Source organism: Malassezia globosa, assembly GCF_000181695.2.
Source record: "Malassezia globosa CBS 7966 chromosome Unknown mgl_sf_10.1, whole genome shotgun sequence".
Taxonomy (NCBI): domain Eukaryota; kingdom Fungi; phylum Basidiomycota; class Malasseziomycetes; order Malasseziales; family Malasseziaceae; genus Malassezia; species Malassezia globosa.
This window is the reverse complement of record NW_001849861.1, coordinates 109,684-126,515: the sequence shown is the minus strand read 5'-3', so window position 1 is coordinate 126,515 and position 16,832 is coordinate 109,684. Positions and strand designations below refer to the sequence as shown.

The window sequence follows — 16,832 nt, the reverse complement described above, 5'->3', positions numbered from 1 at the left end:
GCTGAATTGTTTGCATGCGCATCCCCTTTGTGGAGGAAGAAAAACAAAAGCCGTACCAGACCAAACCCATGGCTCTGTCTTGCTATAAGCCACCAACCAGCAAGAAATCGAACGATCTTGGATGGGAGTGCCAATATCGTTAACTGAGACTATACAAAAGGCAAGCCGTAGCGCCTTGAAGAATCATAGGTGCATATCCGAGACATAAAATATGCAGCATCGACGTGCGCAGGACATGGAAGTCCCACAAGGCAGCGCGCAGAATATGCTCGACATCAAGACCTGAAAGCCATGCACGAGGAAGAAATGTCGCTGCTATAGTGAGAATTGGCGGCGATACTAGCACGAGACTAATCCCCTGAAGAAGGTACCAGGCAGATCGAAAAAAGGAACGATCATGCAGCACACACACAGGATAAAGCGTTGCACATAAAAGCAGGGCCATAGTAGTAGCCTGCGCAAAATTAAGTGTCGCAAGCACACTAATCACCATACCTGCATTCAAGAGCGTGAATGCATGTAAGCACATGGCCAAGGACAGGAGTGTAGCACCTTTCCAAAAACGTGCGTAGCATGCCATGATGACTGGTGAAAGCAATGAACACAACAATATCCATAGCAGCGGCCTGCATGAGCCAAGACCAAGTGCTGCGGCACAGTCGATGGGGGTGCGAGACAAAAGCGCCAAAATGACACCGCCTATGCCATGGCAAACGCCCATGAGCAAGAGAACCATTATGACAGGCCGGTCATAAGAACGAAAACGAGCACGCTGCTCCTCATCGTTGCATAGCTGAGCGAATTCATCATACGTTGGCTCAGCCAATAGTGGGACACTTTTGGTATATTGGCGACGCAGAGCATTGCGTTGTTTTTGTCGCAAGGAACCGAGTTGGCTCCATACAGCAATACCCTTGAGCGTGAGAGCAGCTGCAAGAAAGAGCGGGACGAACAAGAAAACGCCGATCTGGACGAACCGCCAAGGCGAGGCCAACAAATAGAAGAACTGCGAGTGATGTAGCCGCTCCAGTAGGTTGGAAAAAGAGCGCATCGTTGATTCTGATATGCGGCCTAGCTCGATAAATCCATAAGGACCGGAGGCGGGTTCACCAAAGATAGTTACACCATCGACATGGAATGGTAGCAGCACACCATGTATTCCACTAGGATGACCCGCTAGTTGTAAACGTAACTGTGCAAGAATGTTTCTCCAGCCAACCAAAAACCTGTCAACTCCATTGTAACCAAGCCATTTGCGCTCGATCCACGCCACAGGCACCCAAGACGGCAGTGCATTGGCACGCAAGAAACGCAGTGGGCCCTTTGTCGATAGACCATGCAGCTCCACGGCTGGCGACAATAGATCAGAACGAGCGATGTTTGAGATCGTGTTTACGGTATCGAGATTCGGGAGAAGGCCATCACGACCCTCAAAAAGAAATGCAAACGACGAAAATGAGTCAGCGGGATAGTCTAAAGCAAGCGCATTCCAAATCTGTGCACCCGTGCAAAGGATAGGCTCGGCATCAAGGTTTGGTTGCTCAAGTCCAAAGTACTGCGTTGCCCACGCCTGCATACCATCCAAGAAGCCATCACTAATAACAAACATTAGGTCCTTGCTCCAGAATGGAATGCTCGATGTATGTTTGGCAAGTGCCAACAAAAGAGATATGCCTCGCACGTTAATGGCACGTCGCTGACCATCATCTGGGACAAATGGCAGCTCCATTTCATCGGACGTTGCATTCCCTTGCCAGTGACTTCTCCAGCTCGCAGCTAATAATAAAGCTTCCCGCCCATCTATTTGCGGCGTATGCGAGCGAGCATAAATATTGACGCCGCGCAAGGGCTCATCTGAGCCGGGCACGTAGTATGCATAGGCTTGTGTATGTGCATTCAGACCATAGGAGCGAAGCTCGTTTACCAGATAAGAGATGCATGCCTCTTTGTCGCCCCGCTTAGCTAATTCGTGCAACTCCGCAGATATTCGATTTGCAACTAGCACCTGGTCCATAGACCATGAAAGCGTCATTTGAGAGGGCTGCAGTGCATTCTCATCCACATACACAGGGCGCGAGAAGGGTTTGCGCTGAGCCGGCAGCAAGAATAACCATACTAGGGCGCCAAAAATCAGCAGAGCTCTGTCATTTGTAAGATCACGTTACTCAAGGATGCATGCATACCGTATATAAGGCGCAAACATCGCCAGTAAATGAGTGAGCATTTCCTTACGCTCCAACCTTTTAAGCGCCTGGGCATTTTGCCGGTCTTTCAGCACCGTATCAACCCTAGTCGAGGGCACAATTTCATCGTTTGTACTATCGACATTGTCTGTGCCTAAGGTGCGATCTGCAGAAGAACTTTGCGACATCTATGCACGTTAGCTTCATGCTAGCAGGGAACAATCAGGTGGGGGAAGGATGGGAAGCGGTTTCAGGAGCAAAGGCCAATAGCGTAAAATGCCCGCTCGGGGTAGATCTCGGCATCAGAGATACGACTGGTGCCAGCAAAGCGTACCGTTCATCACATAAGGACGAAGATTCACACTTCGAAAAAAGGGGCAGATAGGGACAATACATACCGCTGGTCGCGATGGTCGCGTAAAGAAAATCAATTCCCGTTTCAATGGCTTGGGCGTACGCCCAGGCCAGTACCAGAACCGCGGCCGCGCCAGCGCCGGCCGATCTTCGCACGGAAGTGTGTACGTGGCACGTCACGTGCTAGTACCAACCGCCAGGATTCGCCCGTCGGCGTTCAGCTCGGCGATGTGTCTGACGGGCCCAGGCACTTGAGTTGCCGAGGCCTGGAATCATGTCGTCGTTGTTTGTCATTAAATGTACTGACTCTTTGGAAATGTGATTCGGAGCAAGTGGCTTTCGTGTAGATAGACCCGGAATAACATCGTCTGTGATAGTGTAAGTGTGTACGTGAACAAGCAGAGGTAATCTATACATACCTTGTTCAGATGGTACAGATGAGGATGAAGATGTCACATATGTACCCCACCGATCATCAGAGGCTGCGGTGTCCCCTTCGTCTTGACTCTCTACATGCTCCCCAGGTCGACTTCGACTCCAAAAGCGTGTGGTATGGTCGTTGCTGCCACTGGCTAGAAGATGACCCAGCGGATGCCACTGGAGACTCCATACATTGGATTCATGGGCCGCTTCAATCGTATGAATAGGCGAAGAGGGTATCGACGAGCGCAAAGACCAGTACAGAATAGATCCGTCAGAGCCGCCGGAGACAAGCAAGTCGTGATGAAAGGGATGCCACTCTAGACTGCAAACTTCTTTCGAATGCCCTTTGAATGTGTCAAGTTCTGCCATAGCTCGGATATCGTAAAGCTTTATCGACTGATCACGCGACGCGGACGCAACAACATGACCATCCGGATTCCAGCGCACGGATTGCACGGTGTTTTTGTGGCCATGAAATGTTCCCAGATCGGTACCTGAACGTGGATCCCAAAACTTGACCAAGTTATCTTTGCTGCCGGAGACGAGAAGTGCCTGTGTTGGATGCCATTGAATGCACTTGACTTCCCAGCCGTGTCCCTTCAATGTCGATTCTTCTTGGGCCTCGTCGAACCCCCAGATTTTCAGTGTGCTATCATCAGAGGCTGTCACGAAACGTTGATCATCAGGCGCAAAGCTCAATCCACGGATGGCATCGCGATGGCCAGGAAATGCCTGCAAATTATTCATATTGCTTTGAAAGTACTTAATTTGGCCATTCTGATCCGCCGACACAAGCCATGAGCCAGAATGGGACCACTCCATCGCTCGCACGGCAGAATCATGAGCTTGAAGAATAGTTTCAAAGTTGAAAGTTAGGCCATTCCATAGTGTGAACTCGCCACTAGTCGAACCCGTAAGAAGCCGCCGAGCCTCAGGTAACCAACGCACAATATTCACAGAGCACCGCACTTTGTTAGTCGATGTATGTACAGGAACATTTGCGACAGATGATGCAGACTCGGCGTATGCTGCTGGTGGGAGTAGGTGAATCACTTGGTGGGGACTGGGACGCAACACTGCATCATGTCGTGGAGTACATTGTTGCCCACGGTGCCGCTTCCACACGGAAATAGTACCCCAATAATCAACAGTCCGTCTATGCATGTAACGCCGAGCACGTCTCCCTTCGTAGCCAGCAGCAATGGCCGTCGCTGTGGCAGCTTCCTCTTCCCTCTCGCGCGCATCCGGCGCGGGTGGCCTAGGCTCATCGAGGTATTTGCTAGGCTTCCAGTAGGTGACACATCGCCGCTTGTGCGGCACCTGATGACTTAGATTAGGTGATAGATGTTGCGACTGTGAGGACGAAGGCCCTACGTCAAGCGACATTGGAATGCAATGCAAACACGGTTAACCAGAATTTGGGTGTTTGTATGGTTATGGTCTAGGAGTCGTGAATCAAAGACACGTGTGGAGGACATGAAAGTCTATCAGGTGCGCTGCTCACTCCTCGGACGTATCATCTAAAAGAAAATGCACGCAGCATCGATGGGTCTCCAACACCGCTCAGAAACATCGCGAACTGACCTATTAGAGAGAAAGAGATGTGATCCTCAGAACTACAAATCTAACCTGGGTCAAGCGATCTAATACAGAGCAACGAATCAAGTTCGACCCTAGGAAAGCATAGGGATATGTATCTCGAAACGATTAAAAAAACCAGAGGCAGAGGGGTTCAGGCAGAATGCGTTTATTGAGTAGCATTTACGAGGAAATATGAGCCACTTCCTCGGCACCCTCCCTAGCCAAAGGCTCAGATGGCTGCGCCTTCTTTTCGATGGCGTAGCCGTTCGAGCCAATCTCGATGCCCGAGTCACGCGTTGGAGCAGAGTACGAAGGAATCTGTTCACGGCGCCTCATATCATCAAGCACGGTGACAGGAGCGGCGGATGTGACTGTGGAGGGGATCGGAGGCGCGGCGCCGTAGTGGTGATGGGGCACACTAGCGGCTGGGACAGTCTGGATGTACTCGCCCTCGTCGTACTCTTCGTCATCCTCTTCCTCCTCTTCTTCCTCCTCCTCTTCTTCCTCTTCTTCCTCCTCGTCACGGTAGCCAGCGGCACGCACGGCGGCAGGCACAGGACCAGAGCGATCCATCTGCTCACTCGTGGTGAGGTAAACCTTAGAGAGCTGCTTGATGTCGTTCCACCATTCCATCATCTCGTCATGGCTGCGAGCACGGAACGTGTAGGCCACGTTCGTGCCGAACATGTTGCTCTGCTGACCAGTGCGACCTTCAATGTGGAACTTGTGTGTCGAGGCAGCGGCAGTCGATGGCGCACCCAGCGTACACTCAGGCAAGAACAGTGAGAGTTCGGGCACGGGGTGGCGCACTGGGTCGGACGACGCATGCTCGTGCAAGTAACCAGCCGGTGTGAGCACGTAGAACGATTCCTTGTAGGCGTTGGTGAAACGCTTCTTGCGCTCGAGCATACCCTGGTGCACGGGAATGACAGATGGGTCTTCCTTGCCTGGGTAATCGATCGTCTCGGGGTTGCGAAGCGGCGTGTCGGGGTCAAGGAGGTGGTCTGAGCGAGACGCGAACGCAATCCATTCCGCGTTTGGCTCGAGGCTACGCATGTGCACACCAAGACCAAGCCAAGTGTCCTGAACCTGCGCCGACATGCGGCCACTCCATTCGTCGAACGTCTGCCAGGCGCTCTGGATGCTGCGCACAATAGCTTCTTCGAAGTGCGCCGAGTTCTGCTGCATGATGATGATGCTCTTCTGCAAAGCATTCTCCTCGTTCACCTGACGCTGCAGCTGCATCGAGACAGCCTGGTTCGCCGTGAATGGGTCCTCACGGGGGCTCACGCTCATTGGCGTGTTCTTGAGGAGAGTAATTGAACGGGCAAGGTCAGAGATCATCTTCGTCGAGATCTCACGCTCGCGAGCAACGGTGTTGGCCAACTTGCCCGTGTCCTGTTGCACGTTTCGCACATGAGCCTTGATTTCAGCACGCAGCTTCTCGAGATGCTGCACAATAGAGCCCTCAACAGTCTTGGCCAGGTTGGAGTGGTGATCAGCGATCGTGCGAGTCTTTTCACGGATGCTGTAGAAGATGTCCTGAAGACCATCCTCGCCCAAGAACTGGTTGCCCTCACGGAAAGGCACCTGGATAACGCCACCGAGCTTGTTCATCTCCTTGGCGGTATTGTATTCAATGTCGGCAATGCCCTCGAAATACGAGATGAGCATCTTGACAATGTTCTTCCAACCTGCATATAGTTAGGACATCTGTACGGAAGAATGAGGAGAAGAAAGAAATCCCGGAATTGAAAGGTTGCAAAAACGTACCAGTGAAACGCTCGATCAGGATATCCGAAGGACGCAGCTCCAGAGGACCAGTGTTCTTCTTGATCAACGAAGCATTGCGGCTAGCAATAGTGGACTTACGACTCGCGGTCGTAGCCCGGGTAAGGGTCGAGTGAGTGTCCGTCATCACGAGTGTGGTGGTAGCTAACGGAGGGGCACGTGTATACGGAATACGGGGTGGCGTTGCTATGTGACCTGACTGTGTTTACTTTGCCCAGCTGAACGAATGCAGAACTTCAATAGACCCGAATTAGAATGCACATCTGTTGTGTAGAGCCAAAAACGAGCCAATCGAAAATGCATGGCCCATGCTCGATGCAGAAATTAGCCTTTCCGGTTGAACACAAATCGACCTCATGCATAGATTAGGTAATAAGCGGATAAGTGTATCGATCGGGGATGTTTTTTATTCGATTTCGAACCGACAAGAACTGAACTGAAAATAAAAACGAACGTCCCACGAGCCTATAATTCCATCAATAAGCACTCTACCTTCCAGGATGCCACGCGTGAAGAGTGCGCGTGTGCGTTCACTTGTCAGGCCCAATTTTACTTAAGCCGCCGTCGTGTTCACGCGCGCATGGCCGCGAGGCTCACGTGTATGTCGGCAGCGACTAGAATTGTGTGTGCGCTGGTTGGCAGAGATTAGCAACCGGGCTGCCGAAGGACCACCATCGCATTACTTGGTGGAAGACGTTCGTGCTTGGTTGTTCGTACAGGAAACCATCCGCACCTGTGGTTAAAGATATGTAGGAAACTATTTCATAGGCTAGGCATGTACGCGATTTGCTCGTAGGAACAGTAGCTTAGTATCTCGCAGTAAGAAGTTTTCGAATGGCACAGAGGGCGTGACATAGGAACTATTCATTTTCAAAAGAGTGACCAGTAAGATTGCATATGAGCTACTTTGCCTATCAATACACCATTGGTATGAACAACAATAACACAGCCTTCCAACAAAGATTACGGGTGCGTTTCTCCTGTGGTTTGTTGCAGTAGCTAACAGTGGCCAAACAGGTACTTACTTTCACAATCCCCATCATGGTGGTTTCCTCTTGTACGCACATGCTGAGCCGAACAAACTACTGACAGTGGAAAAAGATATGTTATACAAACGCTTGTACTTGGGCGAGGAGCAGCGACCCTTACCGCCGGACATGTTTGGATCCAAATCAAAAAAGAGTCAAGATACAAACGCCACGTCGTGAGTTTGAGAGTAAGGACAGTCCCATAGGCTGGCTTCAATCTTGAGTGTCGTGTTAGCGATGGTTTCATCTCTCCGAGCGTACATACACACCCCTTGCGCCATCGATCCAACGATCCTAGTCATGTCTAGATGTACGGGTCATCGTCATGCAGATCACGTGCCGTCATCGTGTCAAGGAGTGTGCCGTGAGCAATGAAGAACACGGTTGCATTGACTCTCATCCGTGCGCGCTGTAGTGCTGCAGGGTGTTGCAAGAGAGTTGGTTAGTGGGCAAGTGTGCGCTGGTGGAAGGATCACGTCCCGACGTCCCCACTCCCTCACCCCTCTCTGTTGCATTCGAGACGATCTCGACCACACGTCAGCACCTTCTGTCTCTATCTAATCTTAGCAGACAGCCGTGAGGCACACATCGTGGATCCAAGCTGTGCGTCGTTCGCGCACAAGTAGCGCGCGTGCAGCTTACCAGTCGAAGAAAACGAACATGGCTCCTATGAGCCTACGCGTCCTCGCACCTCCGTCATCTGACACGAGTGAGACGCCCACACTGGTACTGCAATGTGACTCACGAAAGTATATGTTCAATGCAGGCGAAGGCACGACACGAATCTCGGCACAATACCGAGCATCAAACTCACGTGTTGAGCACATCTTTTTGACGCGTGTCGCGTCTGAGACCATGGGTGGCATTCCCGGCCTGCTAATGACACTAGCTGATGGCGGTCGGACCTCGGTTGATGTGTATGCGCCACCGAACCTGCTCTATGCGCTGGCCACGACACGTTTGTATGCGCGGCGAGAGTCGATGCGCGTGAAGCCGCATGAAATTCCGGTAACTGAGCCGCATGTATGCTTTGCAGATGAGCACATTGAGCTACAAGCCATACCACTTTTGCCCGCACAGCATCGCGAACTGTATGCTGCACAAAGTAGTGATCTTCCATCCTTTGATCCAGTCTTGCAGCCATGGAATCAGCCACACTGGCGCCCATCGTCCCTCCGCGGAGCGGATGCCTTGCAATGGTTTAGGTGCATTGTTCAGGATGCGTGGAAAGCAGAAGAAGCATCGACAATTTTGCCTGATACTGTTAGCAGCGGCAACGCTCATGGCAATATACCTGCGCGTCTCGCGACCAGCCCGGCCCGTTGCGCATATGCTCTTCCTCCGCCATTGGTTCCCTGTATTCAAGGGGGGGCGGACGCTGGACGCCAAGCAGCAGTGATGGCATACATTTGTTCAGGCCACACGCAGCGGGGAAAATTTGATCCAGCGCGTGCGAGTGAGCTGGGTATCCCACCTGGTCCTGAGTTTGCACGCCTCTCACGCGGCGAACAAGTGCGCATTATACGCCCTGTCGCGTGGTCTACGATGGACGCAGAGCAAAGACAAGAATGGCTCCGTTCATGCCGCAGGAACGGCAGCGGCAGCAATAACAATAATCACAGCCGCTCAGGAAAAGAGGCATCGCAACAAGATTTTTCCCATACGGACGTGGAATACGTCGACATACAAAGTCAAGATGTTGTGGGGAGTGCGCGTGCTGGGCCTGTGTTTTTCTACATGCACGTACCGACGCTCCAACACTTGGACTCGCTTCTTGACGATCCAAAGATTCGAGCGGCATTTGCACCATACACTTGGGAAACCAACAAGTCGCTTATAGAGGAGCAGCGACGAACACCACATATGATCTTACATGCGGTGCCGCTAGAAGTTTGGCAAGATGAGCGCTACCAGGCATGGCGGCGGGATTTCGGGCCCGCATGTCATCATTCTGTGGTTAACAGAGACATGTGTGCAGATACCTTGACCTATACATCAAATGCCATATCCCTTTTGCGCCTGTCACGCATGGATCCAGACGTTTTTTCTGTGCCAGGGTACAGACTTGAGCCGCGCGTTAGGGACCCGAGCACCCTACCCACCCAGATTAACACTCACATCCCCTTGCAGCCACGAGGTGCCCCGACGCAGCTGCCTATCATTGCGCCTGTTTTTGATAAGCCACTACATGAGATGCACCAGCACGCCACACTTGACGACGATGACAATGACTCCAAGAATAGTGCATCGCCAGGGTCCAAAGCCACATGGGATGCATATTGCGCAATGGCTGCACAAGTGCGACAGAGTGCATCTGTGCCACCTCGTACACCTGAGGCGGGGTTGGCTGACCAAGTTGAGCTCACGACGCTCGGCACGGGAAGTTCTGCTCCGTCCAAGTACCGAAATGTGCTGAGCACTCTGGTCTACATGCCAGGAGATGGCTACCTGGTCCTTGATGCGGGCGAGAGTACATATTTCCAACTCGCACGCCGCTTTGGGCCTGGGGAGCTTGGTTGGGACGGTCGCATAGGCATCAACAAGGTCCTGCGTGAACTCAAAATGATCTTTGTGAGCCATATTCATGGCGACCACCACATGGGTGTGATTCGTCTTCTGCTAGAGCGCCGCCGACTTTCACCAAGCGAGCCTCTTGTCCTTGTGACGAACAATTTCACTCGTTTCTACCTGTATGAGTACGACTTGATTGAGCAACTGGGTGTTCGAGACGGCAGTGTGCTCGCGTTGGAAAACGAGGCGCTCGATTGGGAGCACGGCATAGATCCTGATCCTCTGTCAACTCGAGCGACTGCTACTGCCACTACAGCTCGGCGGCTCAGCAATACGAAGGAAGATAACGCTGCAGCGCAGACGGAACGACATCTCGCCACGCTCAAGCGCCTGACTAACCTGACTGGTGTCCGCACGGCCGCCGTATCGCATCGAGCTGGACATTGCTACGGACTGATTCTTACACACAAGTGTGGATGGAAGTTCGTATTCAGTGGTGACACCATGCCTTGCAACTCACTGGTGCAGGCCGGCAAGGGAGCCACCTTGTTGGTGCATGAGGCAACGATGCAAGACGATGAGGCTGAGCTCGCAGCAGCCAAGGGGCATAGCACAATTGGACAAGCATGCAGGGTTGCCCGCGACATGAAAGCGGAACACTTGCTGCTAACTCACTTTTCCCAGCGGTATCCAAAACTCGCACGTCTAGACGTAGGCGGCAGCACTCGTGGCGCCTATGGTGAGAACAAAGGAGTCGACGATTGCCAGCATCAGGACCAAGAGAGAGATGACAGAATGGCGTCTCAAGACGTGCCACCGATCGGCATTGCTTTTGACATGATGCGAATGACCCCTGCGCAGCTTCGTCGCATGGTAGCTGGACATCGAGCTATGAGTCTGCTTTTGGAGACGGAGCCCGAAGCAATCGACGAGCCAACGGGGCCAGCTTTGTCATCGTCGTCGTCGTCGTCATTGTCAGCGTTATTAGCTGGTGCCCAAGCAGAGCCAACAGCCTTTTCCCCACCAAAGACAAAGCGTGCGCGCAACTTGTATGCCTCTCAGACTCGATTCAATTTTCACTATCTTGTACTGACATTCACGTCAAGAAACAAGGCATTACGTCCGCCATCGGAACTGAGTGTGAGTGAAGGCACGCGACGCGCACTGCAAAGTGCATTCGGTTCTATCGGCGGCGCTGTGGCTGTTGACGTGATGTATGCAGGCCTCCCTCTAGATCCATCTGTTGCACCAGATGGAGCCGTAGGAGAGGCGGTGCTGCGTGTAGCATCTGAGCATGTCGACACATTGGCAAGTGCTTTATCCAGCATCCAAGGCCAGGCGCACGCCACAATGACTGGCCAGCAAGAAGAGATGCGTGTCTCGGTGCGCGGGACATCACATAATGTAGGGGCACTCCGGTCTAACACGAGCCGTGCTTGGATCCAACAGCAGCTGCAAATGCACGAAAGCAAGCCATAAGGCCATTCTTTCTCTTTCACGTATTTTACGGCCAACCTGATTGCTCACTATCTATCTACAATAGCACAGTGTGAAACACATAGTCCCAAATCTTGCTTGTCACACCAAAGCCAAGCTCGTAGTTCTTGTAATGATGCTCAAGGTGGTACCTCTTCTGTTCGCGCACATATTCAGGCAGCTTCGAGTGGTGCAGCGCGTAGTGCATCGTGTCGTACACGACATACATCGAGTACGAGCCAGAGATGACACCATTCGCAATAGCCGGAGGAAAGACGGCATGGGCCAGCAATAACATGGGAAAGGAGAGAATGGCAAAGAGAATTGGTGGCATTACAAGGCGGTAGCGGTCCATGGGCAAAAAGTGGTGGATGCCGTGCAGCAGAAAGTGCAGCAGGTAAAAAAACTGGTGTCGCGGGAGCACGCGGTCCATGTGGAAAATGAAACGATGGAACAAGTACTCCAAGAACGTCCAGAAGACTACACCAAATACAAAGCAACCAAATGCAGCAGAGTATCCCTCCGTAGAGGCGAGTACAGTGCTGCCATTAGCAGTGAACTGAGACTTGAACTGTGTGGCAGACACATGGAAGAAAGCAGCTGCAATCGGCAGCCAGAGAATTGGAATCACATACCATGGCGTTTTTGTAAACACCTCGAGGAAGTCGTAAGGCATAAGCTTTGCTGGCTCTCTGCAATGACGAGGAATGTGTACTTGCTCGAGGTAAAATTCCTTCGTGAACGATGACGTCCACATCTGCGGAATGAGCGGCTTCTTCAGGTCCAGAAACTTGTTGTGCTTGAAGTCTTTGGCCATGTCTGTCTCTTGCGGGTGGAAATCGTCGGCAATATGCGCATCAGCCGGCAGGAAGGGCGGTGGCAAACCGTCTTGAGACTGGTCTTCCTCGTCGATCTCAGACTGTGCAAGGGAGCCGATATGAAAGTCGATCAGCATCAAGTAAGCACTGCGTGAATGGACATGAGAGAGTGAGTCTTTCATGATCGCCGTCACATCCTTGCCAGCATATTCAAGAACCACATCTTCGCCACCCGGGTGATCCTCGATAAATTCGGTGATATTGTACACTTTTTTATCGAAGATGACCCAGCAGTCCTCCTTTTTGTTGTGCTGTGCAACTTCCGCGCGCGTGTACGTAGTTAAGGCGTCGACCATCGTACACTCGTAGTTGCTTCTTATGAATGGAAAGCCGTTGTGTCAGACACTGGATTGACACGACACGTACTTTGTGTTGCGTGCGCTCTTGTTGGTGTAGGTGCGCCTCACGTCACTTTTCACGCCACTTCAACAACAATTGGTCGCTAGCGAATCACGTGGCTGCATTCGCGTGCCGGCCGACAAGAAAGGAATGGTGATCAATCCGCCATGGACGCGTTTGCTGCACGCTTTGCCACCGCCGATTTGTCTGAAGCGCGGGAACGAAGGGGCAGACCGGGGTCGAACTCTATGAGCTCAACCTATGCGCATGCGCATTAGCTCCCGATCACTTGCAGATGTGGGACTCGGAATGCGCAGACGGATGTACATAGAATACGACTGAGCTGCCGTTCCTGCTGGATCCACTATGCGCACCTATGATAGAGTGAGGTCGCGCCTGTCACCTGCACCATAGTATGGACGTGCTTTACACCCGATGCTTTTGTAGATACTCATTCTGGGCCTCAACGATGTCATCGTCACTTGCGCTGGGGGAAAGCGCACATGCGTTAGCACGATAAGGCTTCTAGTTCAAAAGACGTACTAGGCTCGAATACATTGATTCATCCTCCTGCTCTGATCCCGACAAGCCCAAGCGACGGAAAACAAGCGGTTCCGCGAGCACTCCACAAATTCTCAACCATGTCTTAGTACAAGCGCGAGGCCGTGCGTACCTTGCACAATTGGGTCACATTTCTTGTAAGCCTGGAGTTTTCTCTCCTTCATAAACGCCTCAAACTCTCGGTTGCTCATTACGTGTGATGCGCTCGACGACATGGTGCCCAAGAAACGACTTGTGTATGGGATAGATATGGTGCTTGTCAGAAGAACATGGCAGCAGTGCTGAGTCAGCGATGAGATTGCGTCGGTAGCATTCATTCTACCCTCTCGGCGCGCGACTGGGGTCCCATTGAGAGCAATGTCCTCCACCAAGCCAAGGATGGGGAATAGCACAAAACTTGTCCTCTTTTAGGATCTTTGAGTCAAGGAACGTACTGACCGCACGTTTGACCGAAAGAAGAGGGCGTACATGAGCCAGGTAGTACAAGCGAGTGTGCCACCACAAGGTGGGCCAGAAGGAAAGCCCAAAACTAAGGCCAAACAGCGATATTTAAAGGCTAAAAAGGGCAGGCGCAAAGCTCGCAGGCATGCGGGTCCCAAACCCTTCGGAGAAGGCAAGAAAAAGCGGCTTGCCGTGTCGAATGACGGGAAGCTGTATAAGTGCCGAAAGCGCGACAAAATAGAAGAAGAATCAAGCGCAGAAGTAGTAGGACAAGGTGACCAGGGAGAAGATGGCAGCGAAGAGGGCGATAATGATGCTAGTGACGCAAGCGAGAACGAAAGAGAGGACAGCACCGACGCAGAGCAAGATCTCAGTGTTCCCACTGCTGATATTGACACAGACACAATTGTTCATCATGATTTGGGCAAGAGAGAAAGTTCATTACCAGATGACATTCATGCCGACCCATTACAAAAGGATGCATCTGACAAGCCCGAAGATGGATCAACATCGACAGCAGCACACTCTTCATCGAGTTACCTGTATCGGTTCCCACGGCCTCAACAGACTACGGATCCCAACAGTGATCTGCTCGCGCTCCAGGGAATTCCCGAGGCACTCCTTCGACCCACTGATGTCGCCACGACCAACACGCTGGCACTAGATACCCCAAATACGCACGGCGTGCGTCTTAGTCCACCTGTTCACAGGCAGCTTGAACAGCTTGGCATTCGTGAGTGGTTCGCCGTCCAAGGGGCTGTGATTCCTGCCCTCCTTCGCGATGTCCACGCCCATCACTTGTACTTGCCCTACGCACCGCCTCGAGACCTGTGCATCTCAGCACCAACAGGCAGCGGCAAAACACTTGCATATGTCGTGCCGATTATCGAGGTTCTACACAAGCGGACGATCCCTCAACTCCGCGCGCTGATTCTGGTGCCGACGCGCGACTTGGCTGTGCAGGTCCGCGATGTGCTAGAAGCCGTCGGGAAAGGTAGCGGACTTCGCTACGCGATGATCACAGGTAACCACAGTTTCCGACACGAGCAAGATCAGCTGGTGCGTTCCGACAGCGATGTGAATCGGAGTCCCACTGATATCTTGATTGCAACGCCTGGTCGTCTGGTCGATCATCTTCGAGGCACGCGTGGCTTTACTCTAGAGCATCTACGTTACCTTGTAATTGATGAAGCTGACCGCCTTTTAGGTCAATCATTTCAACAGTGGGTACCCACATTGCTCGACGCACTAGAGCCACGTCCTCACTCGGGTACGTGTGCACCGCCGTCTTTGTGGGAGGAGGCGGGTCAGGAGCACAATCATACATGGACTCGTGATGACATGCAAGTGCCTCAAGCCAGTGTGCAAAAACTATTATTCTCTGCAACACTCACACGAGATCCAGCCAAGGTCGGTGCGCTGCGTCTCCGGCAGCCACAATTTATCCGTGTCCGGGATCCTGGCATCTCCGACGGCCAGGGACTCGTACACGAGCAGCACTTTGCCTTACCTGCTGGTTTGCAGCAGCACATGCTCGTGGCACCGACGAGCCAAAAAGTACTATATCTTTTACACTTGCTTCATACCCCAAGCGCAGATACGGAGCCCTTACGTCACGCTCTGTGTTTCACGAAGAGCGTCGAGACGGCCAACCGGCTGGTCCGTCTCGTGGCCTTTTTTGAAGAGGCATGGTCGCGGCACACAAACACGCCGGCGCTCCAAGTCCGATTCTATTCGTCGGATCTGGGAACGGGCGAAAGAATTCAGCTTCTGCGGGATTTTCAGCATGGTCATATCGACCTGCTTGTGTGCTCAGATCTAATCGCGCGCGGTATCGATTTGCCTCACGTTCGACATGTAATTTCCTATGATGTCCCGTTGATATGGCTAAATACGTACATCGTGTTGGCCGCACAGCTCGTGCTGGACGTGCTGGTGATGCTTGGAGTCTTGTTGAAGAACAGGAAGTGTACCACTTTAAGCGCATGCTACGTGAAGCGGGACACTTTGATCACATGCACAAACACAAGGTCAAGTCGGATGCTTTTGATACATATTTACCATGCTACAGAGATGCTCTGGCTCGTCTTGCGCACATGTACAGCCAGCAGCGATAGGAACGCCATATATTATTTGGTCCAGCCGGAACCCACTTGCGTCACCTCAAATGGCATACGCCGTGCTCACAGAGAACTGGGCAGACTCTGCTTGCTACCCTAGCACGGTCGGCCCTTTTTTCTTTCGTTTCGTACCCCGCTGAAACGAGCGCCAGCCTTGGACACGGTCTTCGCGCGACTCCTCCCAAGCCGTATCGATTTCAGCACGTCGCTTGCGCTCTGTCTCCGCCTCTTCGCGTTGTTTAGCGGCATCAATCTCAGCTTCTTGCTTCTGCTGGACTGCTCTGCAGCGTATCGTGTAAGCGCCACTCGTCCACATCCTTTCTGAACAAAACAATACATACTTTCGTTTTTTCAGCTCTTCGTCCAACACAATATCCTTCACAAAGATCTTGATCCGGTCATCAAAAGAAGGAGCAAGCTGATCCAAGCGTCCACCAGGCACTTTCTCCAACTCAATCTCTTCGGGTGTAAGTGTCATTGGGAGACCTAGCTCCCGTAATGCAAGGCACCGCGCACTCACAACAGTCTCATCAAGTAATTTGCGTCGATCGGCGTCGAGTAGATGATCCAGTGATTTTTTGAGGAGATCAAATGCTTCTTCGGCGCGTGCCTGGTCGTCAGCCATCTTATCTGGATGAATCAGCAGACTTTTTTTTCGATAGGCTTTTTGGATGGACTTGTCATCAGCATCCTGTGTAAGGTCCAGCACGTCGTAGGGATTCATGCGGAAGGCCCTTAAAAGCACCCGGTCCACTTCACGTCGCTGACTCAATACATATCGCTCTTTCGCTGCATCTAGTCAGTGCAAACTCATATACGTACGCGACAGTTGTGATTCGTCGATCGGCTTAGGCATTCTGGCCTCTTGCGACTGCGTCCGCTGCCGGAGTGACGGCGGCGGACGCGGTGGCGGTCCAGGTGGTTTTTGGGGTGATTCCATCACCATCACCTAGCAGCAGCTCCTGCTCCGAACTTGTCGAAATCTATCCGTCCAGATGCCTGCCGCCAGTTCACTTCCCCGCTTGTCTCCTAAACGTGTTGTCGCCAGAATAATTTTTTTTTCGTAGCGAATGTACAATCGAACGAGACAACAATCTTGGCTCGTCGGCACTCACAGATCAGGGCGCCCGATCCAAAATGACACAA

The 16,832-nt window shown here is 52.2% G+C and overlaps 7 protein-coding genes across 7 annotated transcripts; 2 read left to right on the top strand and 5 right to left on the bottom strand.

Annotated features, from left to right (window-relative positions):
- Nucleotides 1-139: 139 nt before the first annotated feature.
- MGL_3621 (uncharacterized protein) lies at nucleotides 140-2,032 on the bottom strand (the record flags this gene model as incomplete). The annotated part of the gene is made up of 1 exon (XM_001729102.1): nucleotides 140-2,032. One exon carries the CDS (start codon nucleotides 2,030-2,032, stop codon nucleotides 140-142), a length of 1,893 nt encoding a protein of 630 aa, XP_001729154.1.
- A 688-nt stretch (nucleotides 2,033-2,720) lies between these two features.
- MGL_3620 (uncharacterized protein) lies at nucleotides 2,721-4,346 on the bottom strand (the record flags this gene model as incomplete). The annotated part of the gene is made up of 2 exons (XM_001729101.1): nucleotides 2,721-2,905; nucleotides 2,957-4,346. 2 exons carry the CDS (start codon nucleotides 4,344-4,346, stop codon nucleotides 2,721-2,723), a joined length of 1,575 nt encoding a protein of 524 aa, XP_001729153.1.
- Nucleotides 4,347-4,721: 375 nt separating this feature from the next.
- MGL_3619 (uncharacterized protein) lies at nucleotides 4,722-6,459 on the bottom strand (the record flags this gene model as incomplete). The annotated part of the gene is made up of 2 exons (XM_001729100.1): nucleotides 4,722-6,235; nucleotides 6,315-6,459. The coding sequence occupies 2 exons, from the start codon at nucleotides 6,457-6,459 to the stop codon at nucleotides 4,722-4,724; spliced, it is 1,659 nt and encodes a 552-aa protein (XP_001729152.1).
- Nucleotides 6,460-8,020: 1,561 nt separating this feature from the next.
- MGL_3618 (uncharacterized protein) lies at nucleotides 8,021-11,350 on the top strand (the record flags this gene model as incomplete). The annotated part of the gene is made up of 1 exon (XM_001729099.1): nucleotides 8,021-11,350. One exon carries the CDS (start codon nucleotides 8,021-8,023, stop codon nucleotides 11,348-11,350), a length of 3,330 nt encoding a protein of 1,109 aa, XP_001729151.1.
- Nucleotides 11,351-11,405: 55 nt separating this feature from the next.
- MGL_3617 (uncharacterized protein) lies at nucleotides 11,406-12,521 on the bottom strand (the record flags this gene model as incomplete). The annotated part of the gene is made up of 1 exon (XM_001729098.1): nucleotides 11,406-12,521. The coding sequence occupies one exon, from the start codon at nucleotides 12,519-12,521 to the stop codon at nucleotides 11,406-11,408; it is 1,116 nt and encodes a 371-aa protein (XP_001729150.1).
- A 1,072-nt stretch (nucleotides 12,522-13,593) lies between these two features.
- Nucleotides 13,594-15,786, top strand: MGL_3616 (uncharacterized protein; the record flags this gene model as incomplete). Its single annotated transcript, XM_001729097.1, has 1 exon — nucleotides 13,594-15,786. One exon carries the CDS (start codon nucleotides 13,594-13,596, stop codon nucleotides 15,784-15,786), a length of 2,193 nt encoding a protein of 730 aa, XP_001729149.1.
- Nucleotides 15,787-15,940: 154 nt separating this feature from the next.
- Nucleotides 15,941-16,626, bottom strand: MGL_3615 (uncharacterized protein; the record flags this gene model as incomplete). Its single annotated transcript, XM_001729096.1, has 3 exons — nucleotides 15,941-16,007; nucleotides 16,028-16,475; nucleotides 16,509-16,626. The coding sequence occupies 3 exons, from the start codon at nucleotides 16,624-16,626 to the stop codon at nucleotides 15,941-15,943; spliced, it is 633 nt and encodes a 210-aa protein (XP_001729148.1).
- Nucleotides 16,627-16,832: the final 206 nt, after the last annotated feature.